A 26,238-nucleotide genomic window follows, 5' to 3' on the forward strand; every position below is an offset into this window, starting at 1 on the left:
GTTTTAAAATTTTATATAATACTTTTTGTTTGTTGTCATCCCACTTTGTTTCCTACCAAAAACACTGTCAACAGCATTGAGAAAATGAATTTTGCTGTGTCTATATTCAGAACGTGGAATGCCTATTTATTCATGTTTTGTTGTTTTACTCTATGATGCAGGCATATATGTGACTGCTGTACAAATATTACCATGGAAAGAATATTTCCTGAGCAAAAAAATCATAATTTGCAATACTGATTTTTTTCATCCGATCTTGTTTATATTCTTGACCTAAACTTTTCTTTTCTTAAATTTAAAATGCAGATATAAAGGGAACTGTTTCATAGTTTGCTAAGGCATCTAGCTAAGCTGACACTACCACCACCACCATGCCCTCCACCACCCCCACCCCCAGCTGGCTTCAAAGTCATGATCATCCTGTCTCTGTCTCTACTGATGCTGGGACTAAAAGAATAGCATTTGGTTAGACCTTTGTACATTAAGGAAGAAAAGGACAAATATGGATGTGTAGGTTTTTATTAACATAATTTAGATACTGGGGATTAAATCTAAGTACTTTAACCTAGTACTAAGGATTAAACCTTAGTCCTAAAGCACTGAGCCACCACTGCAGACCTTTTACATATATTTTGAGACAGGTGTCACTAAGGCTGACCTCAACTTTGTGTTTACCTCCCACCTTTGCCTGCTGAGTTGCTGGGATTACAAACATACATCATCTGAGCCAGCAAGATTTTTTTCAAGGTAAAATAGTGGGAAAGTAAATGTGCTCAGGCTAAAATGTCTTATATTTTAAATATTCCATCTCCACTTGGGATAGCAATACATACTACAGATCTTCCTGGTGATGGTAAGAAGCAAAAGTGGGCTGCAGGGAAGTTGGTCACATGTTGTAGGGTGTAAAAATTGACACTGTTCTCGGTCATGTACTATATTCTATGAACTATATTGACTATTTCAGATATAAAATAGATATAATTTTGGATGATATTACACAACTGGTGAGTAATTTATGTTTCTAACATAATTAAGGCTAGGGCAAACTATATTGTTCAGTGTATTATGGGTATTTAATGCATTGCTCACTTAGGTATTTCAATATTAAAACATCTGTAAAAAACACAGGTCAAAGGAGACCAACTGGGACTCATGCACATACCTTGGCCCAGTGTATGTTTGAGGGCAATTGTCACATACATCACATATCAGATAGTGCTTCTTATGAACAATGAGAAATGGGATTGTATAAATTTATCTCAAAAATTAGTAAAACAGAACACAATCTGAATTATAAATTTGTAAATTTCAGTTTTTAATAAACAGAATGATACCTCACATGAGTTAGGTTTTCCTTCATGCCATTAGTTCAGCTTATTAGGTAAAAACAATAATGATTACCAGAGAATAGCATCACAGCAGCAGGGAACAGAATAAATCCAGTTGCCTCATTAAATTCAATAGCAACCATTCTCCCCAAAACAACTCCACAGATTATAACACTTCTTTCAAAAGTGTTGTTACTGATAAGTCATACCATCATGTATATTTTTTGGAGACATTACTATAATTCATGATACCCTTTTGGAGACTAGTTATGACCTGCTGCTCTGTGGCAATCAAACTCACAGCAGTATAGTTTATTTTTGTTACATGTGGTGGAAAAAGTCCCAGCAAATTAAAAGTCACTGCAATATAAACATGAAAAGAAAAAGTAAGTGGTAAGAAATAAAAATTTTATGTAAATGCTAATACTGGCTCCAAAATGAAAGAAAACTAGCCAAAATTATGTACATGATAAGCAAGTATCTTATAAGCATATAAAAATCATAACACTTGTTGGGCTGGGGATTTAGCTCAGTGGTTCCAGAGCCTGCCTCACAAGTGCAAGGTCCAGGGTTCATTCCCCGGTACCAAAAAAAAAAAAAAAATTTGCAAATCTGCAAGTTGTATGAAAACAACTGTGTCAAAAACACATACACAACTCTCTGAAAATATATCTTAATATGAAATATATCCTCAAATTCAAAAACATCTTTTGTTACACAGAATATGAAGTATATTCACCAAAAAATTAAAACAAATGTGATGGCAAAAATCTCAACAATTAACAAAATTAAGTTTTTTAGTGGCCCATACTTACCAATTTAAAGGCAAAACAAAAACTACATCAACATATACCATACTTAAAAGTAAAAAGCACATTTCAATTCACCATGTTTAATTAAAAGACACTATGTATTAAGCTCAAGGACACTTACACAAAAATAACTATGTCAATACAATATTTTTTATATTAAACACTATAGATACATAATCCAGATATTTATATGTGATTTACAGAAAAACACACCATGTACTTTAGGATATTTCCATCTGGAATTGTATTTCTGGAAAATTTATGAAGAAATATCGACAGAAAACATTTTATGTTAATTATTTGTATCAGTCTCCACTGCATGAAAAATTTTCACAGAATTTTCAAAATAGGTTTATATATATAGTTTCTCCCCAATGAGAAATGCTGAGTTTCCCACCTTGCTACAATACGTAGGATTTCTCCCCAATGTGATTTCTTTCATGTACTTTACAATAATACTTTGTGCTGAAAGCTTTCCCACATTGCTTACATACATATGGTTTCTCCCCAGTGTGAGTTCGTTCATGCCTTTCACAATAAAAGCGTGTGCTAAAAGCTTTCCTACATTGCTTACATACATAGGGTTTCTCCCCAGTGTGACTTCTTTCATGTATTTTACAATAACCCTTTGAACTGAAAGCTTTTCCACATTGCTTACATACATAGGGTTTCTCACCAGTGTGACTTCTTTCATGTCTTTGACAAGCACCACGCGTACTGAAAGCTTTCCCACATTGCTTACACATATAGGGCTTCTCCCCAGTGTGAATTTGTTCATGTCTTTGACAATGAATGTGTGTGCTAAAAGCTTTCCCACATTGCTTACATACATAAGGTTTCTCCCCAGTGTGACTTCTTTCGTGTATTTGAAAAGCACAGCGTGTGCTGAAAGCTTTCCCACATTGCTTACATGCATAGGGTTTCTCCCCAGTGTGATTTCTTTCATGTATCTTACATGTTCTATGCCTGCTGAAAGCTTTCCCACATTGTTTACATACATAGGGTTTCTCTCCAGTGTGAATTCTTTCATGTATTTTACAATAAGACTGTGCACTGAAAGCTTTCCCACACTGCTTACATACATAGGGTTTCTCCCCTGTGTGAGTTCTTTCATGTATTTCACAATATCTACGTGTGCTAAAAGCTTTCCCACATTGCTTACATAAATAGGGTTTCTCCCCAGTGTGTCTTCTTTCATGTATTTTACAATAACCCTGTGTACTAAAAGCTTTCCCACATTGCTTACATACATAAGGTTTCTTCCCCATGTGAATTCTTTCATGTATTTTACATGCACTGTGTCTGGTGAAAGCCTTCCCACATTGCTTACATACATAGCATTTCCCCCCACTGTGATTTCTTTCGTGTATCTGAACATCATTAGGTGTGCTGGAGGCTTTCAATGTTTTCTTACACAGAGAGGTCTTCTCTCTAAGGTGAGTTCCTTCACTAAGATCAGGATAGGATTTCCCACATTGACCACCTTCATAGGGTTTCTCTCCAGCCTTTGTCCTTGCATGCTTCTGACAGGACTGGAAATCACTGCAGGTTCTTCCATGCTCATTATGCTTACACAGCTTTTCTTCATATCCCAAATACTCACATGGCTTCAGTGCAGTGTGAGTTATGATGGGTACATCTAGGGACAAATGCCCAATCAGGGGCTTTCTATGAGTAAGGCTCTCAGCTGGCTTTAAACCAGTATTTTTCATGTCCATGTTAGCATCTGGAGTCCAAAGGAATATTTCCTTATATTGATTCCAGGCTTTATTTCTGTAAAAGAAGTAAAAAAGCTACAATAAAATGAGTCTCCGTATTAATGATTTACCAGAACAAGTTCTGTTTTCATGCCTGCTGAGAAATTCTGACAATAAATTAACTGAATGCCCTGGAGGACACCTTCAAAAACCCCATTCCAAAAAGAGTGGTATGCATTTGGGAACTTTTAAGTTGGTATATTTTTTTGAAATACAGAAGTTTCAGTTTCATTTTGGGTAATCGGTACATATGTATATCACATATTAGTCATTTTTGATACCTTGCCTTTCATAACTTTCCCCTTTCTCTTCTTACCCTGTTTGTCTTTCTCATCTCCAAAAAATCAGGCTTTCCATTTTCTATCAGGTTATTTTACTGCCTAATTTACATTTTTGGCTTTCTCATATAAGAGAAAACATGTGACATTTAACATTCTGTGCCTGACTTATTTCACTTAACATTATGGGATGAAAACTCACCCATTTCTTTTGGCAAATGACATGATATTGTTCATCTTTAGGGCTGATTATATATATATATATATATATATATATATATAGCACATTGTCTTTTTCTTTTAAGTGCTGAGAATTAAACACAGGACTTAGCACTGAATTACATCTCTAGCTTTTTTTATTTCTTATTTTGAAAGAGATTCAAATCAATGATTAAATTGTTCACACTGAGCTTCAACTTGCCATCCTGCTGAATCATCTTCCCAGAGTGCTGGGAAGAATGCACCATCACACTAGGCCTATCAAGTTTTCCTTATCCATGCATCCAATGATGGACATCTAGGTTGATTCCAGGGCTTGGCTGTCATAAATTGGCCTGCTTTGAGTATGGGTATGCATCTACTAGTATAATACAATGATTTTGACTCTTCTGGGAATACACACAGGTAAGGCATGCCTGGATCAAATAGAACTTTTGGTTTTAAGACATCTGTGTATTGATGTTCATAGTAGCTTTACTTAACATTCCCACCAACAATGTGGGAGGTTGCCTTCTAAGAATTTTAAAACATGAATGGACTCAATTCTCTGGAACATGGCTGAAAAACACTTATTAGTACAACACTAGCATTAATTTGCACTTTGAGTACTGTTTCAAGGATAGAAATTTTTAGATACGGAGTATCTCATATTCACATGTATACACAGATATCCTGAAGATAAGTTCTTGTCAAAATTCAAAATTTATTCTTTTTATATACACCTATACTCAACACTTAAATGAAATTTCATACATTTTCATGATGTTGATTATGAATGAACATTTTTTATACTTTTATGTCCAATAGTATCACTTGTTGCACAATATCAGCACTAACTTATTTTCCTATGCTGGAATATTTCCATATTTAATTGTCAGATTATATATACTGAAGCTATATAAATCTTTGGAGAATATTTCTGAGAATAAATAAATTTGAAGATGGTCTCATTCTCTTGATTGTCATGCTTCTGCTCACACACTGACTCTTCAGGAACATTCCTTTTCCTTGTCAGGGCAAATTACCTTAGATTTCTCCAGTAAGTTTTGTGCTCATCTTCAAGTTCCTGGTTATCCCAGGCTCTTCCTGATTTGCAGACAGAAATATAAGAAGTCATTACATTATTACATAAAAATTAATAGATTCCAGTTAGATTCATGGTATACTGTAACCAGGCCAGAAATATTCTTCAAAATGTTTTCACATTCTATTTAATGAAACTGCACTGACGAGCAAGAAACAATGTTCTCTGATTATATAAATGAGAAAGAGATGTCATCCTTACCTACAGCAGCCATGTTCCTAAAGGTTTCCCCCATCACATCTCTGTAGAGCTTCTTTTGGGATGGATTCAGCAAATCCCACTCCTCCATGGTGAACCTCACAACCACATCCTCAAAGATCACTGCCTCCTAAATGATCATACATATAAAGGAAAGTTTGAGACTCATAGCCTGGGAAAGGTTGAGCCTCAACTCCTCTCATAAAAAGTTGAATTGAAAGCCAGGTGTGGTGGTGCCTATCTGTAATCCCAGTACTCAGGAAGCTGAAGCAGGAGAATCACCATGAGTTCAAGACCAGTGTGGGCTACAGAGTGAGTTCCAGGCTAGCCTGAACTACATAGTGACACTCTGTCTCACAAAAACAAAAAAGCTGAGTGTTGGGGACCAGGCTACATAACTCAGATCTCATAGTCTCAAAGAACTCAGATACAACAGTCTCCAGGTTGGTGTTATCTTGCCTCAGGAACAGGGAAGTATGTGGAAAGCTACACGTCCCTTGGCTTTGGGCTGAATGCTGATAACCCGGCACTCCTGAGGCATTTGGGAGTAGAGAAAATGTGGTTCCTCATTAACTTAATCCTTATGCACTGCACCCATTCTCTATAGTTGCTGTTCCATGAAACATGTGCTCACCACCCCCCACCCCCCACTTCTCACTGGCTAATAAAAGCAGGCCAACTGCGGAGTTCTATTTGAGTCTGTTGGATAGAGGCAGGTCTCATCCTGGTCCCCCCCATATCTCGAAAATTTTCTCTATCCTCTTTCTTTTTATTCGTCGTTCCCCCTGAAAGGTAGCTGAGGGTCTGATCAGCCCTTGGTTGCTGAGTGGAGGCTGAATCCTTCAAATATTAACTCCAAGTCTTGGTCATCGATTCCATGTGTATGCGCATTTCTTTCACATAGGAATTCTGATGCTAGATTGCCACTCATCGCTAAAGCAACAGCAGAATAGGAGCACTGGTTCTTCTGCTTGGTCACTACAAGGGTATATGTGCACTGTCTCTAAAGCAGAGCTCACAGAGGAGCCTAGAAGATCACCAGCCACAAAACACTCGGGCAGATGTATGTCTAATGAATGGTTTTGATAGACCATAGATCTCTTTTCAAATCTCACTATTTACGGTATCGAGGCCTTCTTTCTTTGATTGTACTTAGCCAGCATTTTGAAACTTGAATTTGGTTTCATAGAAAAGAACATAATTGAACATCAAATAAGGTTTATGAATGCTAATGGAAAAAGTTTTATTGGAACAAGTCTATGAACAATAAAAACAGGGAAAGGCCGGTAAATTATCTTATAGCTCAGGGTTACCAAGTGGTCACTTTGCAATCAGATATAAAAAAATTCTAGGGTTATACAGAAGAGTAATGAAGGGAAGAAGATGAATAAGATGTATTACATGCATTGAAAACCAATAGGTCACAAAGTAATTAGGCACAAAAGAAAAATTTCTGCCAGGTGTGGTGGTACATGCCTGTAAGTCCAGCACTTGGGAGTATGATGGAGGAGAATTGCCATGAGTTTGAGGCCAGCCTTGACTACATAGTAAGTTCAAGATCAGGCTGAAAAAGTGACATCCTGCCTCAAACTCCACCCAAAACTTCAAACAAATTGTGTCACTTACAAATGACAATTTTGATTTTTAAAAAAATTATAACTGTACTAAAAGTCTAACAACATTCAATACCTTCTAAACCAGAAGGTCGATAGCTTATATGAAAGACATTCACATTCCACCTTTCATGTGCCTGTACCATTTGTAAAGAGAATGGCAAATGGATCTCAGGAGAAGACAGTCCTCAGTGGGTCCACATATACACAGAACATTGGCTCATGATAGAGCTGGTATTATGTGTCTCTGTAAGAAATCATAATATGTTTCAGTTATGTTCAAGGAGAAACAGGCACATAGTTGGAAACCTGGATTGTATACTCTTCTATGTACAATAATTAAGTTCTATATCAAAATGAGAAAGATAAACCTGAGTGCCTTGAAAATTCATAGTGAAATAACTTTTAGATGTAGAAAAAAAGTGTTTCTTCAGAAGACAATCATGGGATATAAACAAGACCAGAACAAAATATTTGCTCTGTACACAGTATAAGGATTGTGTATAGAGAACAACAAATCTAAAAAAATGACAACAACATATCTCACTCAAGAGCGAATACTGAATAGAAAACAAGAACCAAATCTTTTTTGAGAAAATCACTAAAGAAAATAAAGTGTAAAACACAATAAGGAAACAGACTTAAGCAAGAACGAAGAATCAAATGATACACTCTACATTCTTTTCCTTTACTTTGGAGCTTATTAAAGCACACAGACTAGTGACATCTTTTCAATGTCCAGAGAATATACTGTGCTATTATTCCTGGAGATAAATGTGATTCTTTTCAGGTAAAAGTGAAAAATCCTGAACCACATGGCCAATGGAACCCATGAGAAGGCACTTTGTCCTTCATTCACATATCAGCATTTGTGAACAACAGTGAGACCAAAAAAACCTCTGAAAATTTTTCTCTTTGCAATTTCTATAATAATCACTTATTGAAAATTCCAAGGGAGGAAATGAAAACAGCACTATTCATAGAAAATCACACATGGTAAACCTAGAAAAAGTCACCAAAGTGGAAGAGTGGTCATCCATGGGGCAACAGGAGTTGGAGTCAGGTAGGAGAGTATCACCTGGATACTTTCCACTGTCCAAGGCCCAGTGATGAAATTTTCTGAATATTCCCAGGATATTTACATTGTTGTTACTGTTAAATTTCATCAACAATTTTGAAAATAAAATTTATTTCAAAATATTTAAACACTAAATTACCATTATGAAAGTACACATTAATTTATATTTGTATGTCTGCATTTACACATGAAAAGATAAGACTTCATTCACCCACTGGGCAGCAAAAGCCAAAGCAGCCCAGTTGCAAACAGGGGACCCACAGATCCCCAGCAAGCAGTGGTCAAATTCTATATTGCCCATCAGGAGAACAGGCAACAGACGTCAGATTTGATCAACAGCTACACATCTGGATTGTGGTGCCAATGCTATGCCAACCTGGACAGAAATGGTTATGTTGACATTGATGAAAACAGATTAAATAGAAAGCTATGCAAAAAGGCACAGTAGTCTAATATTGACTCAACAAAATCTGCAGAAGCTATATTAATTTCACTCAATTTGTATCCCCAAAATAATGATTATAGTGAGCAGATAATGATATAAAAGGCAGTTCTCTAAAAAGAATACTCTTCAATAAATATTACACCAAGCAGACATGAAGGTCAAGAGAAATATCATTGATTCACAACTATGTCTAAAGATTTCAAAATACATCCATCAGTAATTGATAGCTGAACAAGGCACAAAAATCTATAAGGGAATAGTTAAAATTAACAATATCATGCTTCACAGGAATTGATTTGATATTGTATGACACTTTATCTAATAACTACACAGTATACAGTCTTCTCAAAAACACAAGAATTATTCACCCAAATAGACTATGTTCAGAGTAACAATAAAGAAGTTAAGTTCTAGAGGAGAAAAAAAGAATTGAAATGTGCTGTGGACATGTACCAACTCCCTACAATGAATGTAATCCTTATGTGCTACAAACATGTATGAATAAAAGTCTAAAAGCAGAAAAAGGACAACGTCCTCAAAGAACTGAAACTCATACAAAGCAGGCTCTCACACTGATTGAAATGAAATTGAAAACCAACAGCAGAAACAGATTTAAAATACTCCTAAGAATTAGAGATTAAATCACAAAATTTTAAAAGACACATGCTTCAAATAAAAAGTCTGATTAAATGCTAAAGATTTCAAATGCATGAAAATGAATGTACAACACATTATCATTTGAGCGACCCAAAAATGGGTGCTTTGAGAGAAAGCAATAACAATGAATATACGTATCAGAAAAGAACAAGATTGTAACATTAGAAAAGCAGAGAACCAACAGCACGGAAACAGGACTGGTGCTTAGGTCCTGGCAGATGTCTCAGCACTCCCCCGCCCAGTGTTAGAAAGGACCAAATGTGCACCTGTAACAGTGGGTATGTAGGAACAGAGGTACAGGGAGGCCCAGGTTCTGCCGGAGCTGCTTCTGTACCCTTCCAACTAGAAATCATGCACCCATCACAAGCCTCACTCCTATTGTGGGCCAAGTGGCCCTGCATAATTGCCATTTTGAGGACTGAAGGTCTCCCAGGACCTGCCCATGCAGCCAGAGTCAGTAGAATTCATGAAGCAAATCAAGCTACGTCCCTTAGTAACACACTGGGAGCTTCTGACTTGAGTGACTTGAGAGCATGACAGGGCATTCTATTCTCTGGCCAGTGTGCCTGACTGGACAGTTAATAAAACAGAAACTCTTCTTCACCAAGGCAAAGTTGCTCCATTTTCTGCCCACTGAGCCAAGAGGGAGAAAAAAACCAAAACAATAGCTGCTTGAGTAGAGCCCAAATGACAGACTCTAGAAAAACTCTTCCCGGCCCAGGGTTCCTCCCTGGACATTGACTTGACCTAGTCAGTTGGATCACTGCATTGAAGCAGAATTTGCTCCTAGCTTTGCAGAGCTGTCTATGTCTCCTTATTGGACTCATGGGCATTTTTTTTGTTGTGTCTGAAAATAGGATCACAACTGTGCCACTGCACTTCCAGAATCAGTTATTGGAAAAAAACACTAAACACAAAGCAGCAGCTGGGTCCAGGCAAGGGCAGAACATGATGGAATAGAGAGAAAGGCCTAAGGTTGTTGGTGGGCAAAAAAATTAAATGAAGCACTTAGCTTCATGACACAGACTTTCTTGAACCTTATCTAGACATTTTCGGTAAGGAAAATAAAAACATGCCAAAAAGGAAATATAACTAAATATAACTAATAAATAAATGAAGAAGCTAGTAAAATATAATGATAGTATTATGTAAATGAATCAAGAGGAAAGAAAATATTTCAAATGCCTCAGATAGGAAACTTACCTGTTCCAAGGTCACAAAGAAATCCAGAATTCTGAAGACTAATCTTAGCAGGAGGGCCAGAGTAATAGTTGCAATGTAGCCTCACTCCCAATACCTTTTCTATGATGAGACAGGAACAGCTAAGAGCTTAACATAGTCAATTCTTCATAATATGCTGTTCCTCTTCACAGGTTGAAAGCTTCTTCTCCCTTTCAACATATTAATTTCCCACAGTAAAGTTCTCAGCTGGCATCATATGATGGTTACACTTATTGTCAAATTTACTGGCTTGAGGGATGCTTAGAATATTAGTAATGCACAAGTCTAGGGGTGTCTGAGTAAGGCAAGAGGGCAGGACCTTGGTGATTACCTCTGATTCCTGGCCTCTTCCTCTCAGGCTCTTTCCCTACTCAAGAATCTCAATTGGAAGGCTGAAGAGTGGGTGCTGGAAGCCTCAAGAAACTGGAAACGGACATCCAAAGCAATGCCAGATACCAGAGATCCTCCAGAGAAAAGGAGATTTTTCTTTCTCCCCTTGTACCCTATCTCGGGTACAAGTTTATTGGTTGGTGCCAACCCCATGCTGGGTGGGTTTTCACTGCTCGGTTTGTGACCTACGAGCCAATCACCCACAGACACACCCAAAGCTTTACTAACTTGCTGGTGTTTCTTACTCATCAAGGGCACATATCATAATTAATGATCTTGAAAACCTAAATGAGTGTTTCTTTCTCTAAGCATTCCCTACCCAAATATTTTTCATATGTACAACTTTTAGTCTGAATTCAGCAATTGCTTGCAAGTAAAAAAGCAAACATTTTTCAGTAAAAACCCTATGGCAATGACAGTCACCATCACAAAAAGAACAAACCCCCAAACCATCTGTACATGAAACATCTGCTTTCCAACATTCTGCAGGTTGTCATGGTCAAGAATGAGGGGTGTGTGTGTGTGTGTGTGTGTGTGTGTTTACAGAAAATTCTTGTATAAGATTGAGAAACAAAGGTTTTGGAGTTTTCAATCTCAAGAATACTATATATGGGCCAGGGATTTAGCTCAGTGGTTTCGTCGCCTGCTGCGCAAGCGCAAGGACCCGAGTTTGATCCCTGTTACCAAAAAGAAAAAAAAAAAAAAAAAAAAAGAATACTATATGTTTTTTTCTAAATGTACAAGGCTTACATATATGAGACAGTTTTGGACAAAAACATGACTTAATAAGTTTTTTTAAAAAACTGGTAACTGATGTGTAGAGCAACATAATTTTGTAGTAATATAAAAGTTATGTTTTTGTTAAAAATTGATTACATATAAGTGTAACTTTTTATTAAAACATTTCTAATTAGAGAATTTCTTTAACAATATTTTCAGAAGGGCTGGGGGTTTAGCTCAGTGGTTCTGGCACATGCCTCACAAGCGCAAGGTCCTGAGTTCGATCCCCGGTACCAAAAAAACAAAAACAAAAAAACCAATATTTTCAGAAAATAAAGAACAATACAAAGTCATAATGTCAGTATCATAATGTTAGCAAGAAGGCTTAGGATAGGGCCGGGGATTTAGCTCAGTGGCACCATGCTTACTTTGAAAGCACAAGGTCCTGAGTTCAATCCCCAGTACCATAAAAAAAAAAAAAAAAAGGCGGCTTAGGATATTGATCCATTGTTAATAAAATTTACAACAGACTTTTAAAAAAGGTTTTAAATTTGAAACAATTTCTAGTGTTTTCCTTATTAGGATTAAAAATTTTAAAAATTATTCTTAGGCATTTCATATATACTCAGATGAGTACTTAAAGTTTTGTTTTATAATTCTGATTGCATAAATTACTATCATGTGATTTCCTTATTTTTAAAAATGTCTTTATTTAATATAACAGTCATGCTTGTTGTCTTTATATGCTATAAAAGTAACTAAGTTGTTTTGCTAAATTACATCTTTGTGCACTGCTCACACTCATATAATTGAAAAAAGTCATATTCCTCTTGTTGGATAAGAGACACTCTTGCTTAAAAATGTATGTTCTTACTGTGCAAAACAGACATTAATATTTGCACACTGTATTCAAAATTGCATACAGTTCTGTATGGGTACCTATAAAATTCTAAAGATGTTCCTAAAGTGTAATTTTTCATCTTGGCATGAGTAAATTTTGTGCTTTTTTTCAAATAGTGATGCATATCAGTTTACAAGACGAGGTGACTCTCAAGTATTCACTTGATACCTTTCTGACAAAACTAAACTGGCTTAACAGTTTAGTTTAAACTGGCTTTCTCCAATTAGCTTGGTTACTCTGTTTCTTAGTTCAAGTCTGCTCTAGGACTAAATTTGCTTTGCTCTTACTGTCTTCTTACATATCTGCTTATAAACTTTGTAACTATTTGTCAAAGTTCTGAAGTTTTAAAATGCTAACTACAAAGTAAGCCAAGATTAAACTCGACAATGGACTCTAGATAAATTCAGCTTAAGACTACTCTTTCTAAAACCCCAATGTTGCTCAAATTTGGCAAAAAGATCTTATAACCCTGACTCTCCTGGTCTGTCACATCTTCTCCAATGTGGGACATCTCCTGACTCATCCATCACCAGGAAAGTCTCTGGCACTGCAGGGCAAGGGTCAGATAGGTAATTGGCAATACCTTCAGAAATGAAGAGAATGAATTAAAGATGGGGAGAGTTGTAAGCATCTAAGTGTTGTTTGTGTGCCAACACTACCAAAATAAGTAGAGCTGCAGAGGTTATAAAAGAAAGTCTTACATACGATTTCCTAAAAATAAAAAGTCCTTCTAACAGGTGTAATGTTACATATCTCCTTTGGCTTCTTTTTATATTTGACTTCAGAATTTTTTAGTGTGATGCACTTTTTTAGGCTTGCCTTTCCTTATGATCCAGCTACTTCTGATGAAACCAAGATGCCAATCCGACACAAGACAGCTAGCCAGGTAATGTAGCAACTCAAGGCCCTTGAGATTGAGGACTGAAGTAATAAAGGGAGAACTGTAACCAGCACAGCAAAACACAACTTAAACTGAGAAAAAGTTGATTATCCTGTATTTCTTTATAGTTGTACCTGTTGAAACCCAAAACCAAATGAAGATACAATGGTGAAAACTGTAGCACACATGAAATGATATTGTAACAAGGACAGAAAAGTAGAACTTTAAAAGTTAGTTTTCTTTTCCTTTAGAAACAAGAATATTCCTGAAACCTAGGGCACACACAGGTACACCTCCAGATGAATAAACAAAATATGCAGTGCCCAGTAACTGTTTCTTAATAATTCTACATTAATTAGCAACTTTTGGGGCATTACTCTTTCTCTTTCCTCATCTATTTAATAATGATTGTTATTGTTATATCACTATAGTGATAGAGTAAAATGAGACCAATATATTAAGGCCTTATGCCAGAGATTAGTAACATTTTTTTTTTTGGTACCGGGGATCGAACTCGGGTTCTTGAGCTTGCGCAGCAGGTGGCGTAACCACTGTAGTAACATTTTTTTTTTAGCACTGATGACAGGAAAGTGCATGCGTTTGGTGCAATTACAGTCAAGCATGGATGATCAAGCTTCTCATAGCATGCATGTTCTAGGAATCATCTGAATTGGGTTGGAGTTGCTATACAAAATATTTTTTGATAGTTTTCTCAATTGATTATTTTAAAATATATTGCTTTATACCTGTATTGTTAGTTTTCACTCCAGACATCTTATTTCCCATTCTTTAAAAAATAAATGGAGCGAACACCCATTCATGATAAAAACCCTGCAGAAAATTAGAATAGATGGTCTTTATCTCAACTTGATAAAGGCTATCTATGAAAAACCAACAGTCAACGTTATACTAAATCTTCAAAAACTGAAAAGCTCCACACTAAAATTAGGAACAAGACAAGGATGTCCACTACCACCACTCCTGCTCAATACAGTTCTGGAAACATTAGCCACAGCAATTAGGCAAGAGAAAGAAATAAAAGGAATAAAGATAGGAAAGGAAGAAGTTTAACTGTCATTATTTGCTGATGATATGATACTTTACATAGAAGACACAAAAAACTCCACCAAAAGACGTCTAGACTTAATCAACAGATTCAGTAGAGTAGCAGGATACAAGGTAAAAACTCAAAAATCAATAGCCTTCTTGTACACAAATAACAGACTCACTGAGAGAGAAATTAGGGAAACAATTCCTTTCACAATAGCATCCAAAAAAAATGAAATATCTAGGAATCAATCTAACAAAGGAAGCAAAAGACCTCTACAATGAAAACTACAGCACTCTGAAAAAAAGAGATCAAAGAGGATATAAAAAAATCAAAAGACATCCCTGTCCCTGGGTAGGAAGAACCAATATAGTGAAAATGGCCATATTTCCAAAACTGCTATACAGATTCGATGCAATCCTGATTGAAATCCCAACAGTATATTTCACAGAACTACAGAAAACAATCCAAAAATTCATTTGGAACCAGAAGAGACCAAGAATAGCAAAAGCAATTCTAGACAACAGAGACACGGCAGGGGGTATCACAATCCCCAACTTGAAACTATACTACAAAGCTACTGTGATTAAAAACAGCATGGTACTGGCAAAGAAATAAACCCAAGGATCAGTGGAATAGATTAGAAGATGCAGAAACAACTCCAGACATACTCAGCTACCTCATCTTTGACAAAGGGGCCGACCACCCTCATTGGAGGAAAGATAGCCTCTTTAATAAATGGTGTTGGAAAAACTGGATTTCAACTTGCCAAAGATTAAAACTAAACCCCTATCTTTCACCATGCACTAAACTAAAATTGAAGTGGATCAAAGATCTAAATATTAAAACAGTAACACTAAATTTGTAGGAAGATAAGTTAGGTAGAACTCTCAAAGACATTGACTTAGGAAAAAACTTTATGAACAAATCCTCAGTAGCATGGGAACTAGCACAAAGAATCAACAACTGGGATCTCATCTCATTAAAAAGCTTCTACACTGCAAGAGAAACCACCAACAGAGATAAGAGACAACCTACAATGTGGGAAAACATTTTTACCAGCTGTTCCTCAAACAAAGCTCTACTATCTGGAATATATAAAGAACTAAAAATTAATCAGACCCCCCAAATATAAAGACCCAATTCAAAAATGGGCATCTGAAATGAAAAGACATTTCTCAGACAAAGAAGTAAAAGCAGCAAATAAACATATGAAAAAATATTCAACATCACTGGTCATTCAAGAGATACAGATGAAAACAATGCTGAGATTCCACCTCACCCCAGAAAGAAAGGCTGCTATCAAGAAATCAACCAATAACAAATGCTGGCAGGATTGTGAGGAGAAAGGAACCCTTCTCCATTGTTGGTGGGAGTGCAAACTGGTGCAACCACTGTGGAAATCACTATGGAGATACCTCAAACAACTAGGATTAGAAGTCCCATTTGACCCAGCTATTCCTTTGCAGGGTATCTTCCCCAAAGGATTAAAAGAATCATACCACAGTGATATATGCTCACCCATGTTTATAGCAGCACAGATTGTAACTTGGAAACAGCCCAATTGTCCATCAACTGAAGACTGGATAAAGAAGATGTGGTTTTTTAATAAAATGGATTACTACTTGGCCATAAAGAATGAGAAACTAGAGACATTTATAGCTAAGTAGATGCATATTGAGGCCATACTCTTAAGTGAAATAAATAGGACACACGTGTAAATACTGAACAGTTTCCCTGGTGTGAAAAACTAAAAGTGTAAATAAGGATCAAAATGTATAATTGATATTGTGAAATAGGAAGAAAAGGTCTAAAGGAGTAGGGGAAGTGGGAGGGGTAGGGGAAAGGAAAGAAGGGAAAAGAAAAAATATGAGAAAAGGAAAAAAATGGAAACAAAGTCTTTGTAAATAGTTAAGGGTGGAGGGGGTGATGGGAAGGTGGGGGAATGGGGAAAAAATAAGAACCAAGATACATCATGTAAAGGTACAAAATCCCAATGATGAATGTAACTGCATTGTATACCTTAAATGTACCAATAAACTTAATGGAAAACAGAACTAAATTGGAAGTAATTACATTGCTTACAATTAATAAAATAAAATAAAATAAATGAAACAAAGGATGATGCTACACACATGCAAGCCCAGGATAATGGGTATTTAAAGGGGATCACAATTTCAAGGTCAAAATGGGCAACTTAGCAGCAATTTGTGTTGTTAGGCAACCAATATAAAAGCAGAAATATATTTGATATGAATCTCTGAAATTCAAGTAGTAAATACCTAACTTCACTGACATAGAAGTAGAAATACTTAAATCAGTAATACATAAGGATATTACTATAATTCCAAATTTTAACAAACTATGGAAATGCAAAGTATAGATGATTCATTCTAATTCCCTTAACATTATTCATGTACTAGGTATTAAATATATTTAGATTATTCAAAAGAGACTGTTTCCAAACAGACAAGTTTTATAAAACTTATGTTAGAACATATGACATATTCCTCCATTTATAAAGTATAAATATCGCCTTAATAAAGAAAAATTAGAAATTAGAAAGAATGAATAGCTTAACAAATACCATTTGCTTTCTTTTCTCAGTGCAAGGCAGAGGAAAGGAATCCAAGACCTCAGTGTCCCTGAGCATGTGCTGCTCTACAACTGAACTATATTCAGTTCATCCATGTGTTTTTTTGTTTTGTTTTGTTTCTTGGGTTTTTTTTTTTTGGTACCAAGGATTGAATTTGGGACCTTGCACTTGCGAGGTCATCCATGTGTTTTTGATGCAAAATTCCTTCTTAAATAATCTGTTTCAAATACAGCACAAAATGAATTTGGAAATATTTGGAATTAAGTGATAACATAAGAATATTGTCAAAATTTGAAATAAAAATATTCAGTAAATACAGAGGTTTTAAATAAATATATTTAGGGGGAAGTCATGGTGGTGCATATCTGTAATCCCAGAACTTGACAGAGTGAGGCAGGAGGATCTCCATGAGTTCAGGGCCAGCCTAGAATACATACTGAGTTCAAAGCCAGCCCAAACAAGATAGGGAGACCCTGTCCCAAACAAACTATATACATACATACATACAGCCAAAGCAGTTCGTGAGAAAAATACAACCACTAATTAATAAAACAGAAATCAATACATGGAAAAAATAAACACAATAGGGAGTAACAACAAGGCAGGTATAACACCAAAACTCACTATGAAAAATAAGAAATATACGCAAAGACCATTGATATTTTAATTTCCGAGAAAGAGTCACTATGTGGCTTATGCTGGTCATCCAATTTTGATCCTGTTGATCAGCCTCTGGAATGCTGGGATGGCATAAGCATACCACTGTACCTGGCCAATTAAGGATATTTTAAGAGAAAACATATAATTAAATTATCATTTAATGAACTTTAGATAGTAGATGTAAATTCTTAGTAATATGTAAAGTTTCAAACATCATTTATAAATAAGAGGAACTATGGAGAATCCAAGTTGACAAGCAACTCAAGTGGCAAACAAAAAATCTTCCCTTCATAAATTCATCTAATGGGATTACAGGTGCTGCCATGAAACTTTAAATACAGATCAAGATGAGATATGTACCAATTCCTCATGATGAATGTATTTGTTAGGTGTATAAAATATATACGAATACAATCATTATACTGAAAAAAAGATAAGCTTAGCTAGACAAGGTCTCCCATGTCTCAAAAAAAAAGTTAAGAGAGCCAGGCATGGTGGTGCACACCTGTAATCCCAGGACTTGAGAGGCTGAGACAGGAGGATTGTTACAAGTTCAAGGCCAGTTGGGGCGACATAGTGAGTTCAAGGCCACTCTGAACTACATAATGAGATCCTGTCTATAAATAAATATGAAATATCTGCAGAAATTTCATCAAGTTAATGTGATCTTTACTTGAAACCAGGCAACATGTTTACAAAAAAAGGCTGTAACACCTATGCATGCAGATTTTCAAAGCCAGGATAAAATATTAAATAGTAAATTACAAGGGTCTATTAGAAAATAGCTTCTCATCTTGCCAAGAAGCTAAGTAGTAGCACGGGTCCCTAGCATGTGTGATGGCCTAGGAGCAATACAAAGTAACACATACATACTCACACAGCCATTATATCATAATTAAGTAATGTTTGTATATTTTATCTCAGATTAGGATAGTTCAGCATCAAAAATCTAAATCAACAAGCTGGGTGTGGTGGTGCACAATTAATCCCAGTGCTTGGGAGGCTAAGACAGGAGGATCACTGTGAGTTTGAGGGCAGAATACGCTACAGAGTGACATAGTGACTTCAAGGCCAGCCTGAACTACATACTATATAGTGAGACCCTGTCTCAAAAAAAAAAAAAAAACCTAAATCAACAAAGGAAAACCTCATGTGATTATTTGAATCTTGGCATAAAGATATTTTCTAACTCTTAATTTCTGTTAATTATTAATTAAGAGTCTCTAATTAAAAGCCAAAAAGGATTAACAACTAGATAAAGCACATAAATCACAAAACTAACATATGGGACTATAAATGGAGACGCTGTACATGAACTGTTTTAGTATTAGATATGTCAAGAATATTCACCATCTCCACTGTTCTGTCATGTTAGACCAATTCATGTGTTGTGTTATAATGCAAGAAAGAGAAATAAGTGACATAAGGATTGAAACGGAAGAGGTAAAATCATTATCCACAGATGATGAAAGTATCTGGATGTAACATCTCAGAACATGACAAGATCTATCTTGTCAGACAGAGCGACTGGAAAAGAATATGGTCTTTCTCATAGATTTAATTCTCACTAAAAATACAATAAAGCCAAGTGATTCCTAATCAGAAATCATATTACAAATCAGAAAACATATTTTTTATCAAAATCAGTATACACATAGTAATTACTGAGAAACAAGTGGTCATTTTTTTCAGTTTGTTTAAGGATGAGTTTTTGACTTAATATAAGTTAAAATGATTTCTTATTATTAGGATTGAAACTGCAAGGAATGTACTATGACATGGGAATATCATGAACACTTTAGGTAAGAAACTATACCTTGAAAAATACACTTTAGGGCCAGGGATATAGCTCAGCAGCACTGCGCCTGCCTGGCAAGCGCAAGGTCCTGAGTTCGATTGCCAGTACCGAAAAGAAAAAATATACACTTTATTAGAAGTTTAAACTTTTATCAATTTTTGCATAAACTTCTAATGTCAGCCTTAAAAAAAGTTAACTTTTAGACCATTCTGCTATTTGTCTCAATCTTTGCCAATATTTTGTTTTATACAAGAAAATCTTCCTCACATCTCACTGTAAAGGAAAGATCATCAACAATGAGAAATAGTCATACACCTCCAAGCATTTATATATCCACCTTTATAAAACCGTATCAACAAGTTCTTTAAACATAATCATAGAGAAAAATACTACGCACAGATAAAATTCAATAGCCATGCAAGGTGCATGTGCCCATAATCCCAACAGTTGAGTGGGTTGAGGCAGAAGAAGAACACAAGTTTTCCCCCAGCCTGGGTTACATAATGAATTCAAGGTCACTTGGATTACTCAGGGAATTCCGGTCTCAAAAAACCAAAAAAAAAAAAAAAAATTGGACAAGATGATCTGAATATATAGAAAATAATGTACAGACTTAGATTTCATGTGATAGGTTATAAATACTTTAAATTATATTCTTAATTTTTTTTTTTGGTACTGGGGATTGAACTCGGGACCTTCCACTTTCAAGGCAGGCGGCAGCACCACTGAGCTAAATCCCCAGCCCTAAATTATATTCTTAAATACAACTATATTTATCCTACCACTGACAAATATCTTTTACAATCCCTTCTGAAAAACAAAGAACACCACTCTATTTTTAAAATCTCAAAAAGGTAACAAGTTTCTCTTTCTAATTTTGGGACACATTGTAGAGTTACAGTCAATTAAAGCTGAACATGAGATAACATGTAGACACACTAAATTTATAAGAAATATCAAGAAATACTTCTGCTTTATTTAAAGTCAGATTTGAAATGGCTGGCAGTATAAATCAAGAGGAACAGGTGACTGATCACACATTTGTGGTGGTAAATTGTACATTTTATAGGCTGAGTAAACCTGATTTTTCATTACAAATGTGCAAAGGTGCACTCCTGGCAGATATAAGGCAAAAATATAAAATAAGAAACTGTAACACATGGTAGAAAGTATAAGAAAATCACTTTCTCATCTGGAAAGAGTGAAAACTCTTCAGACATAAATTTGTAAAGGTATAAATGCTAAGGTGACTGTAAAAAGATACAAAAAGAGTGGCATTAGGATTTCTGCTCAGTAACAAATATTCTTGATTAAATTAAACCATAGCTTAAAAATTACATGAAGTATATTCATTCTCTACATGTGACAAATAACTAGAAAAGAAAATAGCTTATTAAAAAACTAGCCTCAACACAAATATGAACACATAATATAAGCAAATAAATTACAGAAGGGCTTAGAGAAGAAAGGGGGGAAAAAAGAAGGCATAAAAGACAGGAAAAATGGAAATGAATATCAATTCAAATTAGAAACATTAATCATTGAAAAAAATCTAGTTTTATGGGAAATATTGCCCCCTGGTGGTGGTGTGTGGAGTGTGTGTGTGTGTGTGTGTGTGTGTGTGTGTGTGTGTTCGATTTTAAATTGATATACACTCTGAGCACTAGCAAATGTGCTGCTGAACATCAATAATATTTTCTCTAATCTGTTTCTAGGGCAGCAAGAAAGAGGATGTTTCCAGCACATTTATATCACTGACAGAACTTGAAAAGCCTGCTTTCCCATAACTGTGGAAAAGGGAAATGAGGTGTGTTTCATCCACATGTTATCTCAAGTATGGAATCACCAGTGGCTGAAAACCTCTGACTTATCATGTGTAGAGGACACATAAGCTCCTGAATGACATGGCACCCTGGGAAGGAAAAACAACCCCACGAGATGACATTTTTCTAACTCTGCATTACAAACCCAAGCTCAGTGACACAAAAATCTCACAGTCTGTATTTGAACACTTTTTCTCTTCTTTTTTTTTTTTTATATAGCCCAGGCTGACCTCAAAGTCATGGCAATCCTTCTGATTCAGCTTCCTGAGTGCTGGATCACAGGCATGTGCCCCATGCCAGGTGCTTTTTCTCTTCTTCCCCTCCCCTTCACTGGCTTTCAGATTCTATTACAACAAAAACCCACAAAGGTCTCTACAGCTTGATGTGCTATGATGACACACACACACTGGAAGCGTTGAGGCTAGACTAAGGTATCAGAGACTTCTGAAGCAGATCCCAATCTGCTCAGTGCTATGCCTCATGGCAAGAGGAAAGACTTAGGGACAGAATTAAAGAGACAGAGAAGGGGAACTGTGATGACCAGTGCTTGAACAAGCAAAGGCCCTGGTGAGCCAAAGCAGTCAATACCTATTGGTGACACAATCAGTTTAAGTTGGTGTAAGGGGCTGCATAAAGGGACTACCTGTGGTTGCTAGGGATACATTGCTGACACAGGCAAGGCTTGTAAAGGAAGAGACATAGCACTCTTGTGTTAGGCTGGGAACAGAATTTGGGTAAGAGTCACTCTGACATCAGCTGTGTGTTATCTCATATGCTTTGGTCAGACTAACTTTTTTTTAAATTGAGTTTATTGGTACATTTTAGGTATACAATATGATGACATTCATCATTGGGAATTTGTACCTTCATATGATGTATCTTGGTTCTTATTTTTTTCCCCGATCCCCTGCCCTCCCTTCAACCTCTCCACCCCTCCCTGTTCACAAAGACTTTGTTTCCATTTTTTCCTTTTCTCCTATTTTTTCCTTTCCCCTACCCTTTCCAGTTCCCCTTCCCTGTTAGACCTTTTCTTCCTGTTTCACATTATCTATTATATATTTTGATCCTTATTTAAGCCAATTGCAGGGTTAACACTTTACAGTCTGCACTGGTTACAGCCTGCTTTGGGCACAATCAACAGGGAAGTCGGCCACACTAAGGGGTGAGTGAACTGAAGCTCTGTGCGTTATCTCAGCTGTGGCCTTCTGCAGAGGCCATTCCCATGGGCTTCTCCAGGATGCCAACATGAGAGCTGTCCACAGAGTGTGGGGAATTCAGGAGAACTCAGAGGTTTCAGGGACTGCAGACTCCAGCCACATATGGAACACAGAACAAGTGCCCATGGTCAACTCTATCCCTAGAGAGATCTAAGTTACTAGAAAGGAAAAAGAGTCCCAAGTTTGGGAGGTGACATGTCTAGGCAGACATGAGTTCAGCCCATTAAGGCAAGGGAGAGGGAGTGGGGACACAGAAAAGGGTAGCATAGAAAGCCAAATACTTTCTCCAAAACTAAGGCAGTAAGAATGGTTCCCGCCATCAGCATAAAATAGAACTAGGAATGGAAGTGTTTTCACTTCAGCATTGTACATGCTTTGTGTCTTCTGGTCAAACTGCTCGGCCCTGTGTCTGATCACTGACAATTTCTATACTATCCTCTTGTCCTCATGGAACAAGACAGACAGTGTGACCAGAGTAGTGCACCTCTCTGTAATACTAAAACAAGAAAATAAACAGCCAAATCAAATAAAACCAAACCAAAACCAGAAAACAAAAGCCACACCTCTACTTTTTAAAAAAATCCAAACACAGAGGGTATGGAGGGCTAGAAATGGGGAAAAAATAAGAACCAAGATGCATTATGTAAAGGTACAATTCCCAATGAGAAATGTAATTGTGTTGTATACCTACAATGTACCAATAAAAAATTTAATAAAAAAAAAATCCAAACACTATTCATAATGTCTCCCAGTTCAGTTCCTTGGGATAACCTGATTAATATAACACTCAACACAGGGTACTACTTGATAAGTTTCATATTCTACAGAGAATCACTTTACAAGAGTTGAAGGAATGAGTCTACACATTCTGGTTGAGTTACCAAGGGAAAATATCTTGGTCAACCTACAGGCAGTTCAAACTATAATGTATCGAAAATGCACTGAATACATATAATCTAGCAAATATTGCTAAGTCTTGGCTCCTTTAAAACTGATAAACACACTTATATTAACCTGTATTTGAGAAAATGTATGTAACACATAGCTTATTTCATAATAAAATATTAAATATCTCATTTACTGATATTTATTGAATGTGCTGCACCGAGAATCACTGGATGTTTTCACTTGATGTCTTGTTGCTGACAGAGCAGGGACTCACTGCTGCTGCCCAGCATCTTGAATAAGTATTGTAGCACAGACCGCTAGTGTGCAGTTTAAAATTCCAAATCAAAGTAAATTTTCCACTGAGTACTTATCATTTTTTCTTTTATGCTTCAGTACTGGACTGAATTCAGGGCCTTGCACATGTTACTCTAGTTACTTTAAATTGGAGATGCAGCCTCAGTGATTTTACTTTATGTTAATCTGGGTCTTGCTCCCTCATCCAAGTGACTGAGACAAAAAGTGGGCATCACCATGCCTCACTGAAATTTCATTTCACCAAGTACAGTAATCCTGGTTAATAGTTGTGATTAAGAAACCCCCATCTTAGCCAGGCATGGTGCCACATGCCTGTCATGTCAGCACTCCAGGAGGCTGAAACAAGAGCAAAAGTTTGCTGCAGCCTGGGCAACAGACTCTCAAAATTTCAAAAATATTAAAGGGTGTGGAGAATGTAGTTCAAAGAAAAAGTCCCAAGTTCAACCTTTTGTACAATAAAAACATCAACCACATCTAAAATCTGTTGTATCCTGGAGAAATCCCTTTCCATCACACTTAGATGATGACAGCTGCCAATTTTTAAGCCAGACAAGTTCAGACCATTTCCTAACTTCCATTTTTTTCCTCAAAAACAATTAAGGATAGGTGTGTAGCACACATCTTTAGTCTCAGCACTCATGAGGCTGTCAGGGTTGCCACAAGTTTGAGGCAAACCTGGGCTACACAGTAAGTTTAAGTCCAGCCTGAACTACATAGAAGCACCCTGTCTCAAAAGAAAAGAAAAAAAATGATTAGGTTACCTAATCAGTATTAACAGAAGACATATTTGTCTAAATTTTACTAAGTCTTCTCCTTTCTTTCTTTTTTTGGTACTGGAGATCGAACTTGGGTCCTTGCGCTTGCAGAGCAGGCGGCAGAACCACTGAGCTAAATCCCCCAGCCATGTCTTCTTTTTTTTTTTTTTTTTTTTTTGGCACCGGGCATTGAACTCGGGTCCTTCTGCTTTCGAGGCAGGTGGTGGCACCACTGAGCTAAATCCCCAGCCTGTCTTCTCTTTTCTTAATGCCTGTGATGTTTGACCTACTCTCAGGTTAAGCAAGCACACAATTGCTTTATTACCACACTAGAAAAAAAAATCTCACCTCAGGGGAAAACCCTCTCTGACGTAGGCGTGGATTTTACCAGCATCTCCATCCCCTCCTCTCCCACTTTCTTTCTCCTCCCATTTGCTGTTTATTGCTAACCACTCACATGGCTGCACACCTCACATTTCAGGCTTTGCTCCTACTACAATATTTGTTTAATATAAAGCCCACCTCAATCAGCATTTCAATTCTTAAAACAGTCTACAATCCAAGGACTATAGCAATAATTTGAGATGCTACCCCTCTCCTTTTCCACTCCTACCAAATCACATATTCGTGTAGATACCTGAGTTTAATGTTCTCACACTGTGTGTGTAACAGATAGCCGTTTCTGGAAGTAGTCCTTAGCAGCAACATTTTCTCCTGCCCTTGCTAACACATTAAGATCCTCTTCATTTTTCTCAGCATTCTAAACTCTATGGGGAGGCCTCACTTAATGGTTGGACTCCAAATCGCAGTGAAATTCCTGCCTCCGCCTCCCGAGTTCTGGGAAAACAGGTGGGCGCCACCTGCCTGGCGACCCTTACTTTCAATTCTCATGCCATTAATCATCACGTTTTCTGAGTTTGACAATGTGGGCCCACGTTGGAATTTAGCAATTTACTTTCATCACAGAGCATCATTGGCCTAAGAAGCTAAGTTGTGTCTCCGAGACCCTGCATCCCAGACATTTATATAAATTGAGGTTCCTCAGGTTTGATGGAGGGACGAATGAGACCAGGGATCCCGCTCCCCACAGGTCCCCACCGGAATCAGGGTCTCCCCACAATTCCCACCCTCCAGGCACAGGTGGAGATGCAGCTGTGAGCTGCGGCTGCCCGAGCCTGCACTCTAGGCTGGCGGGGTGGCTGTGGAGAGACAGGGTGCTGGGTACACAAAATAGACCTGCAGGGCTGCAGGGACAGAGTGCACACCGGTGCACCGCACGGAGACCTAGAGGAGCTCCGATTCTCAAGCAGCGGGGAGGCACTGGTCCGCCATTGCTGTTCTGACCGTTTCCACCCAGACCTCACCCCGTCGCATCCCGTCCCTATCAAGACACCCGTCCCACAGCATCACCATTGCGTGTCTGGAGGGTCTCCCCGGGTGCTTCCCACGCAGCCTGCAGCCAGCAGAAATCCTAAAGCAGAGCGGTTTACTCAGCTGGGGAAGCTGTCAGTACTGCGGTCTGGATCTGGGCTTAGGAGCCAGCAAACAGCGCCCTCC

General features: G+C 37.1%; 1 protein-coding gene across 3 annotated transcripts; it reads right to left on the minus strand.

Moving 5' to 3' along the window:
* Window positions 1-503: 503 nt before the first annotated feature.
* Window positions 504-26,238, minus strand: LOC101701154 (uncharacterized). Of its 3 annotated transcripts, none has more exons than XM_004873896.3 (4): window positions 26,092-26,238; window positions 5,680-5,806; window positions 5,420-5,480; window positions 504-3,913 (listed from the first exon to the last, which is right to left on the minus strand). In XM_004873896.3, exons 1-4 carry the CDS (start codon window positions 26,092-26,094, stop codon window positions 2,542-2,544), a joined length of 1,563 nt encoding a protein of 520 aa, XP_004873953.3. In that variant the 5' UTR covers window positions 26,095-26,238; the 3' UTR covers window positions 504-2,541. The 3 variants fall into 3 exon arrangements, with proteins under 3 accessions (XP_004873953.3, XP_087055498.1, XP_087055499.1); XM_087199372.1 differs by lacking the exon at window positions 5,420-5,480 and adding an exon at window positions 7,366-7,536; XM_087199373.1 differs by lacking the exons at window positions 5,420-5,480; window positions 26,092-26,238 and adding an exon at window positions 19,702-26,080.

The sequence above is a fragment of the Heterocephalus glaber genome, unplaced genomic scaffold, assembly GCF_053883595.1.
Source record: "Heterocephalus glaber isolate CG9 unplaced genomic scaffold, H.glaber_assembly_v1.0 deba00001707, whole genome shotgun sequence".
Classification (NCBI taxonomy): Eukaryota; Metazoa; Chordata; class Mammalia; order Rodentia; family Bathyergidae; genus Heterocephalus; species Heterocephalus glaber.

Excerpts from the sequence above, each read along its gene's own strand:
- LOC101701154 (XM_004873896.3), bottom strand. Across the intron at positions 5,481-5,679 it reads TAGGAACATGGCTGCTGTAG|GAAGAGCCTGGGATAACCAG; the intron begins GTAAGGATGACA and ends TCTGCAAATCAG. Across the intron at positions 3,914-5,419 it reads ACTTACTGGAGAAATCTAAG|AAATAAAGCCTGGAATCAAT; the intron begins GTAATTTGCCCT and ends CTTCTTTTACAG.